Source organism: Diadema setosum, chromosome 5 (genome assembly GCF_964275005.1).
Source record: "Diadema setosum chromosome 5, eeDiaSeto1, whole genome shotgun sequence".
Lineage (NCBI taxonomy): Eukaryota > Metazoa > Echinodermata > Echinoidea > Diadematoida > Diadematidae > Diadema > Diadema setosum.
The window spans coordinates 25,841,227-25,859,887 of NC_092689.1; the positions used below are offsets into that span (position 1 = coordinate 25,841,227).

Genomic DNA, 18,661 nt, shown 5'->3' on the forward strand with positions numbered 1-18,661 from the left:
AATGATTTAAGCTTCTTTAGCAAAAATATGGATTTGATATAAAAATATGGACATGCAAGAGCAAAATGAGCACAGAAAAAGATCAGCAGAAAGACAAAAGTTTGATAAAACATGAGGTAACACGACTGACTATTACACAAAAACATACATGAAGGCAGATAAACATTTAGTAGATGGCCAACGGTCCTGGACAGTTCATTGTCTCTTTTCCTTCTTTATTGGCATCGCTCATTCACACCAACACCTAACTGTCATCCCAGTCATCAACATGGTTTATTCACAAGCATCATGAGACACAACAAACACACAAAGATGATGCATTTGATGCACACAAACACACACAAATGACTGAAGAGACAGATGTGCAAAAGGTGTGATCAAAAGGACTCATAACAAATTTAAAGTGATATGAGAAGGAAGGGGAAAAAATGAAAAATGGGGCAGTGTAGAACATGATTCCAGTTTGTGGTAAGACAGAATTTTCTCTTGCATCAAATGGCATAGATTCTTTTTTTTTTTTTTTTTTATTTCTGCTGGGTTTCTTGTCACAGAAAATGCAAGGATAGAGCAATGATATATGGACCATACATGGAGTTGTGGAAACATGTGAAGATGGGGACGGCTAAGCAGTCAGTAGAACATATGGATTGCCAAAAATTGCTTTGCTATGATAGTGGGTGGCTGGTGGAGTAACTGTGGGAAGCTTTTGCCATTGTGAGCTGATCACAGCGTAATATTTTTCTCTCACTTAATGCATATATGCGAGTAGATATGTACACTTCTAAATATGGGTATTTTTTATTTGTTTGTTGTCATAGGGTCTTTTTTTCTTTCTTGGTTTCAAGGATAGGCGGCGTGGCAGGTCGGGATAGCAAAGCATTGTGGTTAAATATCCTCCCTAATACATACTTCATCATATATCTCTCAGATGATGTGTCTCCCATTCAAAGAATTCATAGAAATATATGAATATATGGTCATGAGAAAAATATATCTTATATAATATGAATATGACACAATTTTGACTACCACGCCATAATGCCCAAGAACATCTACAAAATTTGATATTCAAGGAAACTGATCAAATGCTAGAGTTTTTGGTAACTCAAGATGCATATTACACCAGCATACCAACGAATGCAATCAGCAAGGTCATTAGAAGTTAGTAGAACTTATTAGCATTGGTTAGTACTAAACAGACTAGCAAAAGTGGTACATGAGTGACATGGACAGTTCTAAAAGAACAAGACCAGTATTGCAATCCTATCTTCTTCTTTCTTTTTGTTTAATGCCAAATAACTGCCATTTAAACTAATCTGGACCTATGTGACTAACAGGCCTGCCTAACATCTACAATGTCAAAACTTTTAATGCCAATCTTAATTGTCAGGCAGTCTGTATTGTGTGTGTTTCACATCATTACATCATATCACTTTGACTTTTCTGGTAGGAATACAACATGATCATACAGTTAGGGCATGATGCAGCTCCTTACAGCTAATAGCCAGCCAAGTTTTCTGCAGAGAATTTCTGACCGCACTGCCAACAGATGTAGGGGTGTTTAAAATTCCTCAGTGATGGTGAGTGATAAATGGCTGTTGGTATGGGTAGTAATAGTCCCATGCAAAGCATGGAGCCCCTTGCCAATTGTTCTATATGACACAGTTATGGAAATGATGCTTTTAGAAATATCTTTGGGGGAGTGATACCAATGACACTGCTGTACTACTGGCTCTAGTCTGGTCTACTGTCTGTGATGATTACATTAGTTTTGATGCTTCTATCTCTCCATCTAGCTCTATTCCTAGTGTATTGGAAGCAAATAAAAGTCTCCAGATACCGCTACCAATACTAGCTTCTATCAAAAACTCAAGGAAAAGTGTTTCAACAGGCAATCCCTATTAAATGAAGCTACACATAACATTTGTAAGAACATTCATCTGGCAATAGCAAAAATACATGCACAACAAATATGTACATGACACATAAAAGCTGGTGGCCTCTTTCAACCTATTGACTTAATCCTAGCTTCAGATGAAGAAATGCTGCTTACGGCATGTAAGGGATGAATCTTCATCTACAGAGAATAATAGTCAAAATACCTCTCTTTAATCAAGAAATTTTGTTATGTCCTTGAGTGCACTGGCCAATAACTATCTACAGTTCTGCATATACACAGAAAAGAACGGAGACATTTTCTTGTTGGTGGTGGGTTGCGTTATACAGTGCGTTTGAGATCTTGTTCTCACCCACTAATCTGAATACTAGAAGAACGAGGAATGTGCATCTATTCATGTTATATTAAAGTGGATCATTCCGGTTGTTGATTTCACTTAAATTTTGCAATTATCTCTAATAAGCTGACAGCATTTCTAGCTCATCTGCTCACTAACAAAAGCCAGCCATGCATTTGCTGTCATCAGTGCTGCTTTACTACTGCTTTTTGCTAGCAGTCTAACAATGAACCCGGTAACTGCTCGTCTACTTACACTTTTGTCAGCCTAAACCTCTAAAGCAGCTGCGGCATGGACTGTGTGTGAAGCACGCATTTTGTCCACCACTCTTCAGCCTACCCTCTGAGGCAACCCTGACCCTGTGTCAAGCACACATGCTGCCGGTGTCCTGGGTAACCCTCCTCCAAGCCCGCATCCACCTTCCCCCTCCTCTCTTACATTTCGGGCCAGTGAGCCTTCCTTCCCAAAATAAAACTCTCCTTTTTAAAACTACTGACAACAAGAAAAACAATGAAATTTACACAAAGTAAATTCTCAAGAGAATGATAAAGGAATAAACTAATAACACTGACTTAAACTGACAACTGCAAGAAAAAGAAATGCTACGAAAGTCGAAATCCATAGTGAGATCTACTTACATCCAGTGTGGCTGGTCTCACTGTCTTTTGGACCTCCTGGTACATCACGCAAGGCACAGAGAAAGGTAAGTAAAAAGAAATGTGGAAGTTTCCGCATAAGAAAATGTGCTAGTTCAATTACACAGACAGAGCTTGAGAAGATTGCAGACACATGTAGTACTCAGAGAAGAAGTGTAGAACATTTAGTGCTAAATGCTCTTCTAAGAAAGGCGAAGTGACAAATGCAATTACGCAATAAAATTTGACAATTAGTTCATGGCACAATCACACAGCAGACACTGTACACCAAAAATGTTGCAAATGCCCACAAGAAAGAGAAACCCTTTTGCAACAGTTTGGACTAAGGTGCTGAATGTCAAGAAAGAAGAGTTTTCAAACAAATGTTGTCATATTTTCTATGTGGTATAACAATGCTCTAATTAACTACATGAAGAGGTTAATGCTTTCCCGATATCCAGACGCTTACCTGATAGCTGATTTATATTTAAGAAAGATCTCAAGATCCAATAGAGTTCAGATTTGGCAAATCCACTATGCTCCCAACATACTGCATCTTTTCAATCTTCAGCTTGAAATAACACTGCTTCACTTGACATTCATAGTTTGTGTATGTGCATAAATCAAAAGATAAAATGCATAATGTTAATTGTGCCATTATTTGCACTGCTGTGAAGTCAGTGCATACGTACTGATGTATGGTAGATGACTACAAGTACATGTATTAAGTAATTAGTATCAATAAATCACACTTTGGCTCATATATATATACCATAGTTTTTAAGTATTACTTGATGAGTATTACTTCAACCATGGAGAATAGTAAAGAATGTGCATACATCAGTCATAAAAATGTCATGAGAAGACATCAAATTAACATGCAAGAAACTGCTGTGAATCATTTTGACTGACATGCTGCTAGACAAAAATCAGTAGCAAGGCAACACAAGACACAGACCATGCATGCTGCTCCCTCATTGTGGAGAGAAAAAGAAAACCCTCACAAAATAAGTTCCATCAGCAAGACAAAACCACTTTAACCGGAAAGAAAAATCGTACAGAAATTCTGGGGGAAAAAAAGAGATTTGCATCTTCAAATTATATGATATAATGTATATATCCAAAGATGTCCTACATGCTTACCACTTGTGAATTCATCACATAAAGTTTATTTTGTTCTCTCACAGAATTAGACAAGCTTCAATAAATTTTATCACCTTATGGCAATGCTTTGCATAAAATTGATAGCTTAGAATAAGTTTTTATTTTTTTATTTTTTATTTTTTTAGGTACATTAACAATAATCTCGAATCCAGCCATGTAACTCACTTGACACATTTCACTTTTTGTGTGAAATGAATTCATAAATTTTACCCGGAAGTATATTAGTGCATGTTGGAGGTGCATTTGTGGTGCAGTTAGTTCTTACTTCTTTTAAAGAGAGAAAGATGATCAGAGGTGCATCATCAGTGTTCTGAGTGCTCTAGGAATGGCCTAGTGATGGTAACCAAGCAAATGTTGGACGTGTATACACAGTGCATGGGATAGGAGGGAATGATGACAACGAAAGCTCTTTCTTACATTCATAATGGACAATGAAAGACGCTGCAGTTGAGAATGAGGGAGTGAAATGAGAGGAAATGCAGCACATGAATACGGGTTCAACTTAATGGATACGCTCTGTACATATACTGTATGTACACCACGCTCTACAATCCTACAAAAACTGTGCCTGACATTTCACATGCTGTCTGCATAGCAAAATCATGTTGTAAAAAGGAAAGCCAATGATATGCTACGAATAAAAAGACGAACAGATCTTTCAAGATTACTTTTTGAGGTAAAATGACAGCAGAAAGCATGTCTGATATTTTTGTGCTTTGCAATGTTCCCCAAGACACAGTAACTAGTTAAATTTTGTGTAGTCCAACTGATTGGAAGTTAAACTGTGTGTTATTAATTTTGATCAAGGGTGCAGAAAAAAAGAATAAAACAAACCATGGACAAGAATGTATAACACAGTACCACAGTGTACACACATGGTGACCTTAACATTGACTGAGATGACATGACTGGGAAGCTATATGCCCTGATGACCCAAATGTCTCTGCTATGCCTCACTTTTTGCATGCTTATTCAAGTAGATTTTTTTTTTCCATCATCAAATCAAGTTACATTTCAATTCAAGTTACATTTCCATTCAAGTTTTACCTATTGTGACATTTGCTATGTTATGCACATGAATCCTCCTCTGCTTTGGACATTATATAGCTCTGCATGATATTCATATTTGCATAATACAAAGAAACTGAAATGCAAAATAATAAGATACGTAAAGCATTTAACACTAACTCACAGCTTGAAATTGGCAAGGATTGCTTTATCATGAAATACTGATAAGTCTTTACAAATATTCCACAATTCACTTTCTGCGTTATCGACAACATGTGTACAATACAAACAGGACACCAAGAGATGCAGACAACATTGAACACCACATAAACACTGTCAGAAGCTAGCCAATCAGAGTTAAGCGTACCTCAGCAAATTGTTCAGTTGCCAAGGGAACCTCATCCTCATCAACACGTGGCGACCCAGACTCGGACACTGTCACTTCAGTGGTTGTAACACTATAGCCTGACTTCAAAGGCTCCGATCGCTCAACTTCGGACTTGGATACAACAATCTTGCTCTCAAGGGTGATCTGCTGCACAGTGGACTCTCCAGGGTGGCCAACTTTCAGGTCTTCCTGTGGACTCTGCGAGTATGCTTGCTGCCCAGGGGAGGTCTCACCCTCCCAGGATTGGGCCCCCATGGAGGTATGTCTGATATCAGTCAGGTCCGGGCCGGGGATGTTGCAGGTGGCATCCAGCACATCCGAGTCTCCTATCAGGTCAGGGTTGATCCCTTGCACAGTGCTGGTGGATACGGCAGACACGGATGGCTCCTGGACTGGCTCTGCACCAGTCAGTGGCTCGGGCTCCATCTCTGCATAGGGGTTGATACCCTCCTGCCTCTGTTGTGCTGATGCCTGGATCTGGGGCTCCTCAATCACAACATCACCAATGGGCTCTGGCTCCATGTCACAGTAGGGGTTGATGCTCTCTTGTTGACGTTCTGGTACAGCCCGGATCTGGGGTTCCTCCACTACAACATCACCAATTGGCTCTGGCTCCATGTCCATGTGCGGGTTGATGCCTTCCACCTCATTCTCCGCCTGTGCAGAGATCTCTGGCTCCTGCACAATGTTTGATGCATGAGCGATGTACAGGTTCTCATCGGAACTCATGCGATCTGGAGTGGGTGCTTCATCGACTTCAATCCTGACCTGGGACACCTGGGACACTGAGGGCGGTAACTGCACACCTTCAAGTTCATCTACTTTGACTTCCCCTTCTGAGGAAATGGAGTCTACCTGGACCCTAATCTGGTCTGCGGCACCCTCAAGAGTTTTGTCTGTGGTACCAGAAAAGACTGCCGTTTCAGCTGATGATTCAGAGCCTGATTCTACAGGCTGGCTGGAATCCACTGTTTTGGAAGCGATTGTGACGCGAGTCTGGGTAATCGTAACGCTTTTTGAGGAGGAAGGACCTGATGAAGCCATGTCCACATTTGACTTCTAGGGGAAGAGAGTGGACAAGAAAGATGACGTCTTCTGTGATATCGCCATGTTTTCATCCACACATAATTTCATCTTTCTTTTGATCAGCACGGCTAGAGAGGTATGCTTGTAACTGGGGAATTTCAAACTGCATAGCATGAAAGCCTATTAAAAAATTCCTCTATTCCATTACTTGAGACAAACATACATAATGATTTGTGCATCCTTTACTTCTCTCGAATGTTTCATGTTGTTGCTCGGAAAATTGTGAAAACGAGCACTAGAAGATACTTTGAGGCAAGACCATATCATTAAGAGAGACTTCACACACATTATACAGACTTAAGATCAAACACTTGAGAGATCTTGGGAAGAAGGGACAACAGAGAGCATGTCACTGGAGGGACTCCTGGATCACTGTCAGAATGGATCATAATCATTCACTTCCATTCCCATGCAGAAGAAGAGAACAGTGTAGGGGACGATGATACCATGCCCATCTCAATATCTGACATCAATAAAGATAACAACATGACAAGTTGCATGCTTGTGCAACAATCATGTCAGCTACGTAGCTATGGATACTATAGGATAGTGCTTAATTCAATGCTGGAAACAATCAATTCATCATCAGAGCAAGTCCAGTGTTGACTTAAAAAGAAGGGACTACTCTTCCTTAATACTATGTTCTCTCAATTCCACATTTGTATACAAATTCGTGAATTATATAAGACTATCAAAAATCCCAGTTTACACTTTTACAGCAATGTGAAATCACAGTTTTCACATTGCTTGGTTACAAGTAACAGTGCATGTTAGTGTAAGATTTTATCAGCAGTGAGTTCTGATGAACATGTATACAAATCACTATCTACATAAGTTTTAAGTGCTTTAAGTCTTTGTATCCAAACACTGCCATGGAATGTAGTTCTTCATAATGTTGTGTTTTTAGAAACTATCAGTTCCTGGTATGAGGGGATAACATTTTCAAACAGCAAATTAAATCCTCTTTTAAAGATGGTACTACATAACTGCAACCCATGAGATACAGAAATGCATGATGGGACACACCATATCATTTGCATCTTCTCATAATTGCAAAATGCAAATCTAGTAGACAGCAGTCCACACACACTGCAAACAATTGGAGCTCCATTTATATGGAAAACAGATCTGAAAATCAAAAATGTCTCATTTTCATGGGGAAAACAAAAGACAGGTAGGGGGGGGGGGGGAGCAAACCCATGCTTTCTGTGAAGTTTAGTATCCTTGGAAGTCCCAACCTTACCATGAAGTGATATTGCCTAGCATATTTGATGAACATTTGTTTGAAGGTTAATGAAGGTGCTAGGAAAAACACATCACTTAGATTGTTGTTTGAAACCTTCTACCTAGATGTCTTTAGAATAGATAGTTGGTGCCTCGATTGCCAAAATCACATCTATCACTATGCCCCTACAGATTTTGCTCATTTTTCATGAAAATCTCTCTACCAGTAGTGAGCTGTGATATTAGAGAAAAAATATAATCAGCATCTATTAAGAAGCTTTGAGTATAACTTGCAAAAAAAAAATGTCTACATGCTTGTTAGATGATGTTGTTGGATGTGGCTGTTGTTATGATGAAAAAAAAAAATCACAATGTACATACAAAAATGAGTTTAATGAATGCAGTTTTCAACCTCTTGTGGTTTTTACACTGCAAGTGAAAAAGAAAGGAAGTTGAAAATTGACCATACCTCTGGGCCGGTGGGAGACGGTGATTCCTCCTGATTATTACAATAACAAAAAAAGGATAATGATGTTAACTTCACCGCAGGATAGAAATTTTCCAATGAATTGCACATTGAAAAGTCTCCATCAGTCATTAAAATTTTGAAAGAAACACCCACTGACACCCATAACTTTGTAAGTGCTTACTCAATTAATCATCCACTTGAAATCCATTAAACTCGCATTCTCATCACAGAATTCAATCCACTTACGAGAGGGTGTGTTCTTAGCTTTCATCTTTGAGACCTCATCCTTCCTTAACTATGAGGTAGTCACATAGTCTGTGCTATAACAAGGAGATTACAAATATACACATTTTAAATGTGTGTGTAGAATTCTAACTGATAGTAGAATATTTGATCCATTTTGCAAAACATTAGCTATAGAAAAATCAAACAGCAGGAAACCTGGATATCTTCCGGTGTTATGATAGGAAGGATTCCATTGCTGTTGCTACTCAAAATAACCAAGTGACGTTTCCACAGGGTTGCTTACATTCGCCCATCAAAATCGTGGAGATACTTGTATGTTGCATGCATTGCAATGGGCATAAATAAGTCCCAAAATTTGAAGACTGTTACATTCTGCTATGTTAACATGAAGAGGTATTAAGATTTTCTGGAATCCTCCTGTAGAATGGCAGCCCTGTCATAGTGGTTGTGTTTGCAATAACACAAGGAAAGAAGCATAGCAGAGTTTTGCCAGGCTAACAATCTCTTACCTCTTTGGTCTCCTCAAGGGTGCCAAATGAGGGCTCAAAGTGGAGTTCTCTCCTCTCCTCCTCATGCTTCTCAAGAATCTCCTCCTTGATGTCCTTAGGAGAGAAACGGGAGAAGAAGGCATCAAGTCACTCCATCTCACATAATGTGACTGGAGTTCTTTTGGGCGTCTTTCTTGACTATCAAACAACCTGTGCTCAAAATATGCGCATGCATTAATGGTGTCTGTTTGCCAGCAAAATGTACATATTATGCTCATCTGTCATAATTTTCACTCATCATTTCTTTTCACAGTGACATAAGCTGAAATGCTTATTCAAATGTTCTAAAACTCTGAAGTAACTGAGGAATATCACATTTTGTTACAACTATATGATGCAAGGAAGGGTGCTCGTGGACAAAGGTAAATGGCCATTTTTTCCACATTTCAAACTGTACCCCACTGAATCCTTTCTTTCTTCTTTCCATATTTAGTGAACAACAGAATAAGGTACAATGGAAGGCAATTCCAAGAAACCTTATTTCCAGACAATATTACACTCCTTGATTTTTAAACATTATTCTCATTATTACTACTATCATCAATGTTATTGCTATCATTACTAATGCTATCTCCTAGCATTATAAATGACAATAGACATAGAATCAGTGGTAGTACTATAATCATTGTTTTTACCTCTTTCTTTTCACTTACTTCACCCACATAAAGTATGAAAACTATGTTGTAAAAAAGATCACAGAATACAATAGGATGTAATATATGCATATACACATACACATACATATACATCACAAATTGGACATAACTCATAAATGTAGAGGGGCAGTGAAAATGCAAGAGTTCAAGATCAAGTACCTCATAGAACTCAGCAGCTGCAGCAGATTCCTTGATATCCTGCAAGAAACACGGATAACAGGGTTATAAGTTAAGAGGTTATCAGTTAAGAGGTTATCAGTTAATCTTAACCACCATTACTAATTGGCACTATATTTTCATCATCTTTTTTTTTTTTCAATTCAGACTTTACTTCTTTCCTAATGGCCAAGGAATAAAGCAAGAAAACTCTCGTTCATTCAAATAATAGCAAAAGTAGTATCAAACATTACCAATCTTTGCTTCATGGTGCATTGAATTTTGTTTAGATATTACTAAAGGTAGATTTTTCATTAAAATATCTAAATGCTTGGAAAATTATTTTTAGCATCTTATGCAAATTATTTTTTCCATAAAATGCATGCATCTATGTCTTTTATTCTGTGCAATATGTTCCAGTGTTATACATAATTCAATTTCATTCATTGATAAACACAAAAAGCCTGTTCTCTCCATTTATCAGTGTGAGAGAGATATCATAAGGTTTAATATCAAACATCTTTCCACAAACAAGGAAAAAAATCCTGTCATGATTTCTTCAAAAGAGTGATCCCGAACACAGGTGAACAAAAATAATTTTTGATGTAATCATGCACCTCCTACAACTGTCATGCATACACAAATTAAATATAATTCTATTCATACTTATAGAGCTTTATCAATTATTTCTTAGTTTTCCATCTACCACTGGGATGTACATATACAGCAAAATTGCATAAGGTCCACTGGAAGCATATTGGCACCTCTACATAGTTCTCAGCAATTTTGATTTGGTGATGCTTTTGTTGTCATGCAGTGTTAAACAAGATTAGACAACAACCAACAACAAAATGGTAATTTTTGACTAGTTTGCTTGATGGAAAATGGGAAGAAAAAGCTGTGGTAAGTTATATGAATGTTTTCAGTCACCCTCTGCTCCATGCAACACACCACTGACAACTTAACAGTTTCAAATGGCCCAGGCTTAACGCATAAACTTTAAAATCATCAAACAGAATTTCTGATGTATTTTGGTCAAATCAGACTTAAACGGCATTCAGAGATAGGAATTATAAGTCAAACCAGGTACAGGTACATATTACCAGCATAAAAGGTCACAATAATCAGTTCCAAAGACACGATTAATAACACTTATTTAGAGTGCTAAAATGGCCAATTTAGATGAGTGACCATACTATAAAGTTTCAAATGGAAAAAAAAAAACAGTTTTCCAGAGTTTCTAAAAGTGTGTCCAGCCTGCAGCTTCACTGTGTGATTTGTAATACGACTAGAAAAGTTAATGCAAACTGAATGAAAGAAACACATTGCTAATGAAATGAGCTCCCTCAATTGTACTTCTGCTATCACAATGTGAATATCATGTCTTGAGCTCCTCTCAGCTCTAGCACAACTTTCTTTGGCATCAGTAATCTATGTTGAATGAAGAATCAAAAGAATGTTTGCACGCATAGTTTATTTGTAATGGCATTATTAATCTCATGAATGCACTTGGGAGCCGTTTTGTGATTTTTCATAGCGTGGTGGTTGACCCATTTGTCAGTAAAGTTCAATGCAGCACCAAAGGTTGACTGAAAGCATTTTTACCATATGCCTCCTAGCTTTCTGAAGTTACTTTGCACAAGTCTACACCATTGCATGTATTAATGAATCAGAGCACTGTAGTAACATGTTGCACAAAAATTTAATTCACAGGGAAACTTGCGTTTATTTGCTTTGTGTGACACATTTGCATTTGCTCACAGCGGTCCACTTGACTTTAGAAACACATATGCACTACAAAAATTGACTGTTTTTACAACTAAGAATACTGAAAGACATGCAAGAGAAAATATCAGAAGGGGAAAAATCAGGAAATGACAACACTCACCACTTTAGACACTGAGCTCTGAGAGAAGCGACACTTAAGCTTTCAGTATTTGGTCTTGAGATTTGGTCTTGGTGGGTTAGGGTTTGGGGCCACAGGCGAACACAGACATGATAACCAGCTGGAGACAGTAGGGGAGGGGGTGAGGGGGGACACTGCAAGAGGCCGGTTCCAGCCGGTTTTAGCTGGCTCAGTCTGGACCAAACCGGCTCATGGTGATCCAACAAAACTCAGTCACTATCAAAGGGAAGATGCACTGTGTTTTGGGAGCACACAACCTGATAATGCTGCTTGGAAAGTGGAATCACTTTTAAAATATTGCTTTTCCCTGCCAGCTGCCCGGCATTGCAAAAGCAATATTCTGTTGTCATGCTGTGAACTTATCAATATTGACTTAATATGTCAATGAGGAACAAACAGGCGAAAAGAAAACGCATGGTTTGTTGCATGTGATGCCTTTTGACCCAACCAGTTCAATTCATTTTTCATCGATGCAAACAGCTACCTCTAGTGAAGCAGAGACTACAAGATCATTTAAAGTCAGGATCTGACCCTTGAGGATTATACTCCTGAGCTATATACGAGTTGGAGAAAGAAATGGTAATAATATGAGGAGGAGAAGGAGAAATTGGATGTTACTTATTAGGCTTGCATATCTGTGTCCTGCAGCTGCAATTAATTCAAGGGGAAAGGCTTTGGAAGTCATTCATCCTGGAAAACATCACTGGAAAGACATAGCATAGAAAACACAGCTGATTTTATGAGATCAAAAGCACACAAAACAAACATTTTTTTTTTCTTTTAAACAAGATCATGCAAACATAAATGATAAAAAAAAAGACAAATGCATGAATAAAAATCTATAAACATGAGCAACAATTCCACTGGGGATAAAAGTGACAGATCATGCAGCATATTCATGAAGAAAGCTCACACTTGAAACCTAAATGATTCACAATGTGAAAAACTTGCTGGGTGTTCATGGGGATGGGATAAATGCTGAAAAGAGGAGGAGGAAAAGATTTTGATATGTGCGCTTCTTGGAGTGAGGCTGCCAGTATATGGGAAGACAGTACTCAATGATATCAATGATAATGGCGAGGGTGAGTTTAGTTGCTGAAATATTGTTATGGTTGGGTGTATTAATAGAGGGAAATACAGTGTAGTGTTTAGAAGACAGGGTGAGGAATGAAAACATGAACGAGGCTCTTTATTCCATTGTGATCACTTCCACACAAGACACGTTTGCCAACGCTTGCACAGAAATCAAGTCAACCGACAAAGAAGTCAACCAAATCAACACGCGGCACATGGGCACAAATGGGCTTGCAACAATGCAAGGAGGGCGTGGTCACCCAAGTCTGTCACGAGGGTGGAAGGTGGGATATTGGGGCTTTATGAATATTCATGTACCTCTGAGGAGCTTGGCTCTATGGCTTCCTCTTTCAGCTCCTGGGGGAAGGTGGGGCAGAGGTGAAGAACAAGAAGGATGAGAAGAAAGTCAGAATAATCTTCCATTTTTTCTCTGACATTACAAGAATCCTTTCATCAAATCAGGCAGATTTTTGCTTGAACTGCTACTTTACTTGTAATAGAAAATGTTGATTATCCATTCAGAGTATTTTGCGGTTGCAAACCGCTCTCATCAAGTGCAAATTCAGATCCAATTGAAATGGAATTCAAGTCATCCTTACTATAATAGTGAATCTTGAGATACACACACTATGAGACCTAATGCAAATGACTCTAATATGATAAATGTCTAGTCTTAAATAGCTGAATGAAAGTGACACTCTTAAAAAATGAATAGACATATAATACACATAATAGCTTAATTTCCCTGTCAACATAAAATTTGGGACCAACTTTGTATCCTAAAATTTCCCCTTCCACTGACAAAAATAATGTAACTTTGATTCGATAAAAACAGCTCATTCGCAAAATACAGTCCATCTACTCCTCTCTCACAGAATGTGAAAATAATCATTTGACGGCAGTCATCAGTTAGGCATTATTTTTCATTTTCTTTTTTCTAGATCTATGTGTAGTCTGTGATGTGTGTAGTCTGTGATGTGTGTAACATGATGAGTATGTGCACTGATGGGTAGGATTTTGCAAAACTTTAGGTATGAAGCCTTCGTTTGTACATATAAGTGCTATGTTTTTACGATGTGTTATCCCTTTATCATCTAGGTAGTTCACATCTCTATTGGATTAATCACTTCCAAGATATTCTCATTTCTTTCCCTTCTTCTAAAAGGTAATCCTATTATTCTATGGAAAATCTGTGTCGTGTACCTGGATTAATTTATCTGTGACTTCTTTCCGTGCCTGCTCCTAAACAAACAAAACCATAAGAGAAAGAGGTGTGTAAATGCACACAATGCAGTACACTCACTGACTAGAGAACGATCTAAAGAAGATCAAAAAGGAGATAATTTCATTGCGGCAAGTCCCAAGAGTAGATTTTCATTCGTTTTGGATCAAAAGCAAATTAATTTGTGATGAAGTATTCAGAATGTGAATGAATAATGCAGTCACTTCTAATCAAATCAGCAAAACTAAAGATGATTATGAAATCAACAACAAAACCGTGAATTGAAACACACAGAAAATAAACTAAAATATATCAGGGAAAAATTTTGACCGACTATAAAAGAGTATAGTTCAGCCAAGTCAAACTTTTGAATAAAAGAGTATATTAAATTGTATAAAAGAATGAAAAAATTGGCAACTTTGCAATGTGTAAGCACTGGAGATTGACTGGTGCAAGCACTATGCATACATTTTAAATGTGCATTACTCACACTACACCGACATTTGAATGTCCATAATTGCAGATAAGAAGTGGACCATGTAAACTGAAGTCTACAATTGTGTAAATTATATATACATATGTATTTTTATATACCTCCACTGCACTTGGAAGAAGGTCTGGAGTAGCCTGGACCTGCTTGATTGGGTTGCATTTGGAATTTGAAAGGAAAAAGGAATTTTTGGAAAAAAAAAATTGAGAGAAAGAAAGAAAATGGAGGAGAAAGAAGAAATTGCAGTTGTTAAGGAACTTGAGACAACTTTGAAAGGAAACAAACAGAAAAAGGACTATTCTTGGCTTTGAACAACGTTTTTTTGTGTACACTTTGAAACACTGGAAGGTATTTTCTGTTTTCATTCTAACTGAGCAAAGAGATACAAAAACATGTATCACTGTGGTATGGCGATTCATTTGAAATGAAATCCACTGTCTTTGAGCCCTGCAACCAGTAAAATCACACTGATATTGCTATCCACACTGTAACAGATGCAACAATGTTGAAATCTGTTTATACATAGATGTCACAGGTGTAAGTACACTGTAGAGTTTCCTAGACAGAAATGCCACCATAGAAACCAACGCAACTGCATTATCACTCTCTCTAATGAAAAAAAAAAAAAAAGGCAATAGGCACAAATATTCTTGCCATATCGAGATGAACAGTTTACAGCAGATCCAAACATAAAAGACAGGCAAGAGTTCATTAATGCAAACACTTTTAAACGATTTCTGGAGCAGCAATTTGTTAGTACCTGCTTCAGTTATCGATATTATTCACAGTAATAAACAAAATGCCACAAACAAAACTTGTCAGTCGCACTTCTGGAAAGAAAGTGTCAATTTTGAAATCTGAGGCAGAAATGCAAGAGTGCTACAAACACATTGAATACGAGCATTGCTTTCTATTTTCTCACAAGTGATTTTGGTTAGGACGACTATCATATAAAGGGTAATGAAAATGCCATCGTTATTCACTCAGTAGGAAAATAAGCTGATCTGCATGAGATTAATGCCAGTGGCCACATTTTCCTTCCTTGGACAAAATGATATTGAAAACCCTGCATGCATTACTGCTTGCAGTATTGGGTACCTGATTTTTCTCAGGAATAAGAGGACAGGATCTCATAGCTCTTTCCATGGCAGAAAGTTTCATCCTAATTTTCCAGGTATTGCAGTGAAATGCTTAGACTTTCATACAACGTACTAATAGGAAATAAAAATGGCCGCATCTGCTTCAAACCAAAGCTGAAGATGAACCTATATTTAAGAAAAGAAAAAAAGAATACTGAAAAGTATTCACTTTCATATCTATATAAGAAGTTCACTTGTCAGTTACTTTTTGCCCATCAATATTTGAAAATCTGAGCAGTTTTGCTCACACTTCGTGTAGAGTTACATACCTGCCAACATTTCAAGATGAAATATCTTACTCGTGGATTGCAAAAAATCTTATTTTATATGTAAACTGAAGTTAAAAATCTTACTTTCGGTCAAATCTTCAGAAAATACACATGAAAGGTATATCTAAATATTTTTTTAAAATCTGATTTCTCTGACAGAAAATCTGATTTTGCTATATTTAACGTAAAAAATCTTACTGAATCTGATAAAATCTTACTAATTGCAAGTATGGAGTTACTGCGAGCGGAAGGTACATGTAATCATTAGAGTAGACTAGACATGCCCACAAGAAATTTTGAGCAAGGAAATTAAAACCACTCATTCACCCTCACATCGAAGTATCTCACACCACAGACAACCAAAAGCAAAAATGCAGTGCCAAGATATCTTAGTTTAGGGTAGCATTAAAAAAAAAATGGAACAATCATCCCAAATCACTTTGAGTGCTTTTATATCTACGTAGTGCTGCTCTTACTTTTTCTTTTTTTTTTCTTTTTTTTGCAAATGGACAAAGCCCATTTCGGCAGGAAGAGGGGAAAATCTGTTTTTTCAGCTTCTGAGGACAGTAGGGCACAATTGTCTTGATTGGTATATTTGGGACATGTTTTGCTTTTGTTTAATATTAGCTATCTCGGTGAGGAAACTCTGCTTCATGTTCTCCTTGTAACCACAGAAATGACAACTTGACTGATACCATTTTATACCACTTCACTTGTGAAAAGTCTGTTTCATAAACTACATGTACATCGTACCTTGCAGTGCAGGAATAGGAGCTGTTCATCTTTTTTAACAGATATTAAGTTGGCCACCTTATGGACAAGAAAACAGTTGCCACATTAAGACATAAATGCAAATGCAAATTTTGGTTCCAGCAGCCTCCCCCCCCCCAAAAAAAAAAAAGCTCTGCTATTCACACTTCCAGCTTTTGATTTTTGCTTGTCTAATTGTTTGGATTGCCCCCAAATGAGTATGACAGTTTGAAAATGATTGGCATCAAGGAGGAAAAAAAAAAACTGGAGATAGGAAGGATTACAGAAAGGAGTTAGAGAGGTTGGTAGAGAATGCTGCAACATTTAAGACAAAGATGACACACACAAACACACACAAAAATGCCTAAATGACTCCATACAAGAGATGAGTGAACTCATGAAAAGTAGAGTGATGCCATGACATTGCACATCCCACACCATTGACCTCTAGAAATTCAGACACAGGGATTCCATCAAATGAGCAAGCTAGGCCAAATGGAGAGAAGGAGGTTGGAATGAGGTGCAAAGGTCAAAGGTCAAAGGTCCAAACGTACACAAGATACATACATATATACATATGAGGTATATACGTAGAAGTTGTATTCAAATAAATTGAGGATTTTGTTCTTTCATGCATACCTTTAATGCATGTTTCTGGCCTGCCTGAGCGAATGTTCTCCCTGCGTCCTTTAAACAGCGAGTCACGAACGATGGCAAGCGCAGTTTGGGGTTACCATAAAGATCTGAGCATCATTTGTTACTAATTATGCATTTATTTTTATGTTAGGGTTTACATGTAGTTCCGGTTGAAACAATCAAGAAAAATAAATGATAAAATCAAAATAACACAGGTGCATTAGTTACAAAGATGAACAAATGGAAATAAGAAACAAACAAACAAACAAAAACAGAAGAACTCGTGACTGAATGTTTTGGTGCTAAAGTAAAGGTTTTCACAGAACAAAACAACCTCTCAAGGAAGAAGTCTGCCTCATGCATGATGTGTCGGCAACAGTTCAAAAGGTGGAAGAAATATGAAGGCATGCTGATAGATAGAGGAACATGTCAGAGAATGAAAGGTGCATAAATTAAAGCAAGGAACGTTGCCACAAATCAGGAACATGCTTGCTGCAAAAAGAAAGGGTGCTAACGGAGGAGTTTGGAACCCGAGTTTGTGTCATGCACCCACTATGATCAACCTAGAAAATCTAAGACCTTGGAAGGAATAGAGAAGGGGGAGGGGGGCATTTCATTCATACATAAATCAGTCATGTAATACAAGTAGGCAAACAACACTGCACAGAAATCATAGCAGTTTGTAAAATCAATGATGGGTGCAATAAAAATGGTTTCATCGTGATAATCAAAATATGAATATTGAAGCAAATATTGTGAAACACACATAAGTACATTTTTTTTTTTTTTTTAACATTGTTTGATATCGGTCATGCATGAGAGAGTGAGAAGTTTTTACAAAGTGCAAGAAATTTTGATGAAGGCACAATTATGAGACGGGACAGTTCTTTTCATGAATATTTAAAGGGGGGACTGAATGAAATGGTGACTGTCAAAATGTTTCATAGAGCAGTAAACTTAGATAGTGGAAGATGTGAAGAAGCTGCCACTCTGCAGAAGGTGAACATCTGATCATCTGGGACTGTCTCTAAACAGCTGCACGGCAGTGTGTGAAGTGAGAATGCTGTGGGTGGGGCGGGGGGGGGGGATGTGACTGATGAAAGAGGGTGTTGTGCTGAGTGATGACGTTGATGTATTGATGCGTCGGCATTTGGTCATCTCGTTGAAGGAAATGGGGTGGTGATTTTGTGATGGGGAGGGGTTGGACAGAGAGAGAAAGAGAAGAGCTTGAAGTGGGGCCGATTGAACTGAGGGGTGTGAGAGGTACCCATGCATGCTCAGGAGGAGGAGGCAGATATGATGAGGCCATCATCTGAGTTTGCCCATGTCTGCAGACTTATTCCAATAGGCATCCCTTGTAG

The 18,661-nt window shown here is 37.9% G+C and overlaps 1 protein-coding gene across 1 annotated transcript in view; it reads right to left on the reverse strand.

The window, feature by feature from the left end:
* LOC140228809 (uncharacterized) overlaps positions 1-18,661 on the reverse strand; it is a 199,809-nt gene that overhangs the window by 32,602 nt on the left and 148,546 nt on the right. The window contains exons 44-51 of the mRNA XM_072309082.1: positions 14,611-14,649; positions 13,998-14,036; positions 13,113-13,151; positions 9,818-9,856; positions 8,964-9,056; positions 8,209-8,238; positions 5,409-6,488; positions 2,873-2,908 (exon numbers count right to left, since the gene is read on the reverse strand). Of these exons, the coding sequence (XP_072165183.1) occupies positions 2,873-2,908; positions 5,409-6,488; positions 8,209-8,238; positions 8,964-9,056; positions 9,818-9,856; positions 13,113-13,151; positions 13,998-14,036; positions 14,611-14,649 (1,395 nt within the window). The remainder of the gene's footprint in view (positions 1-2,872; positions 2,909-5,408; positions 6,489-8,208; positions 8,239-8,963; positions 9,057-9,817; positions 9,857-13,112; positions 13,152-13,997; positions 14,037-14,610; positions 14,650-18,661) is intronic.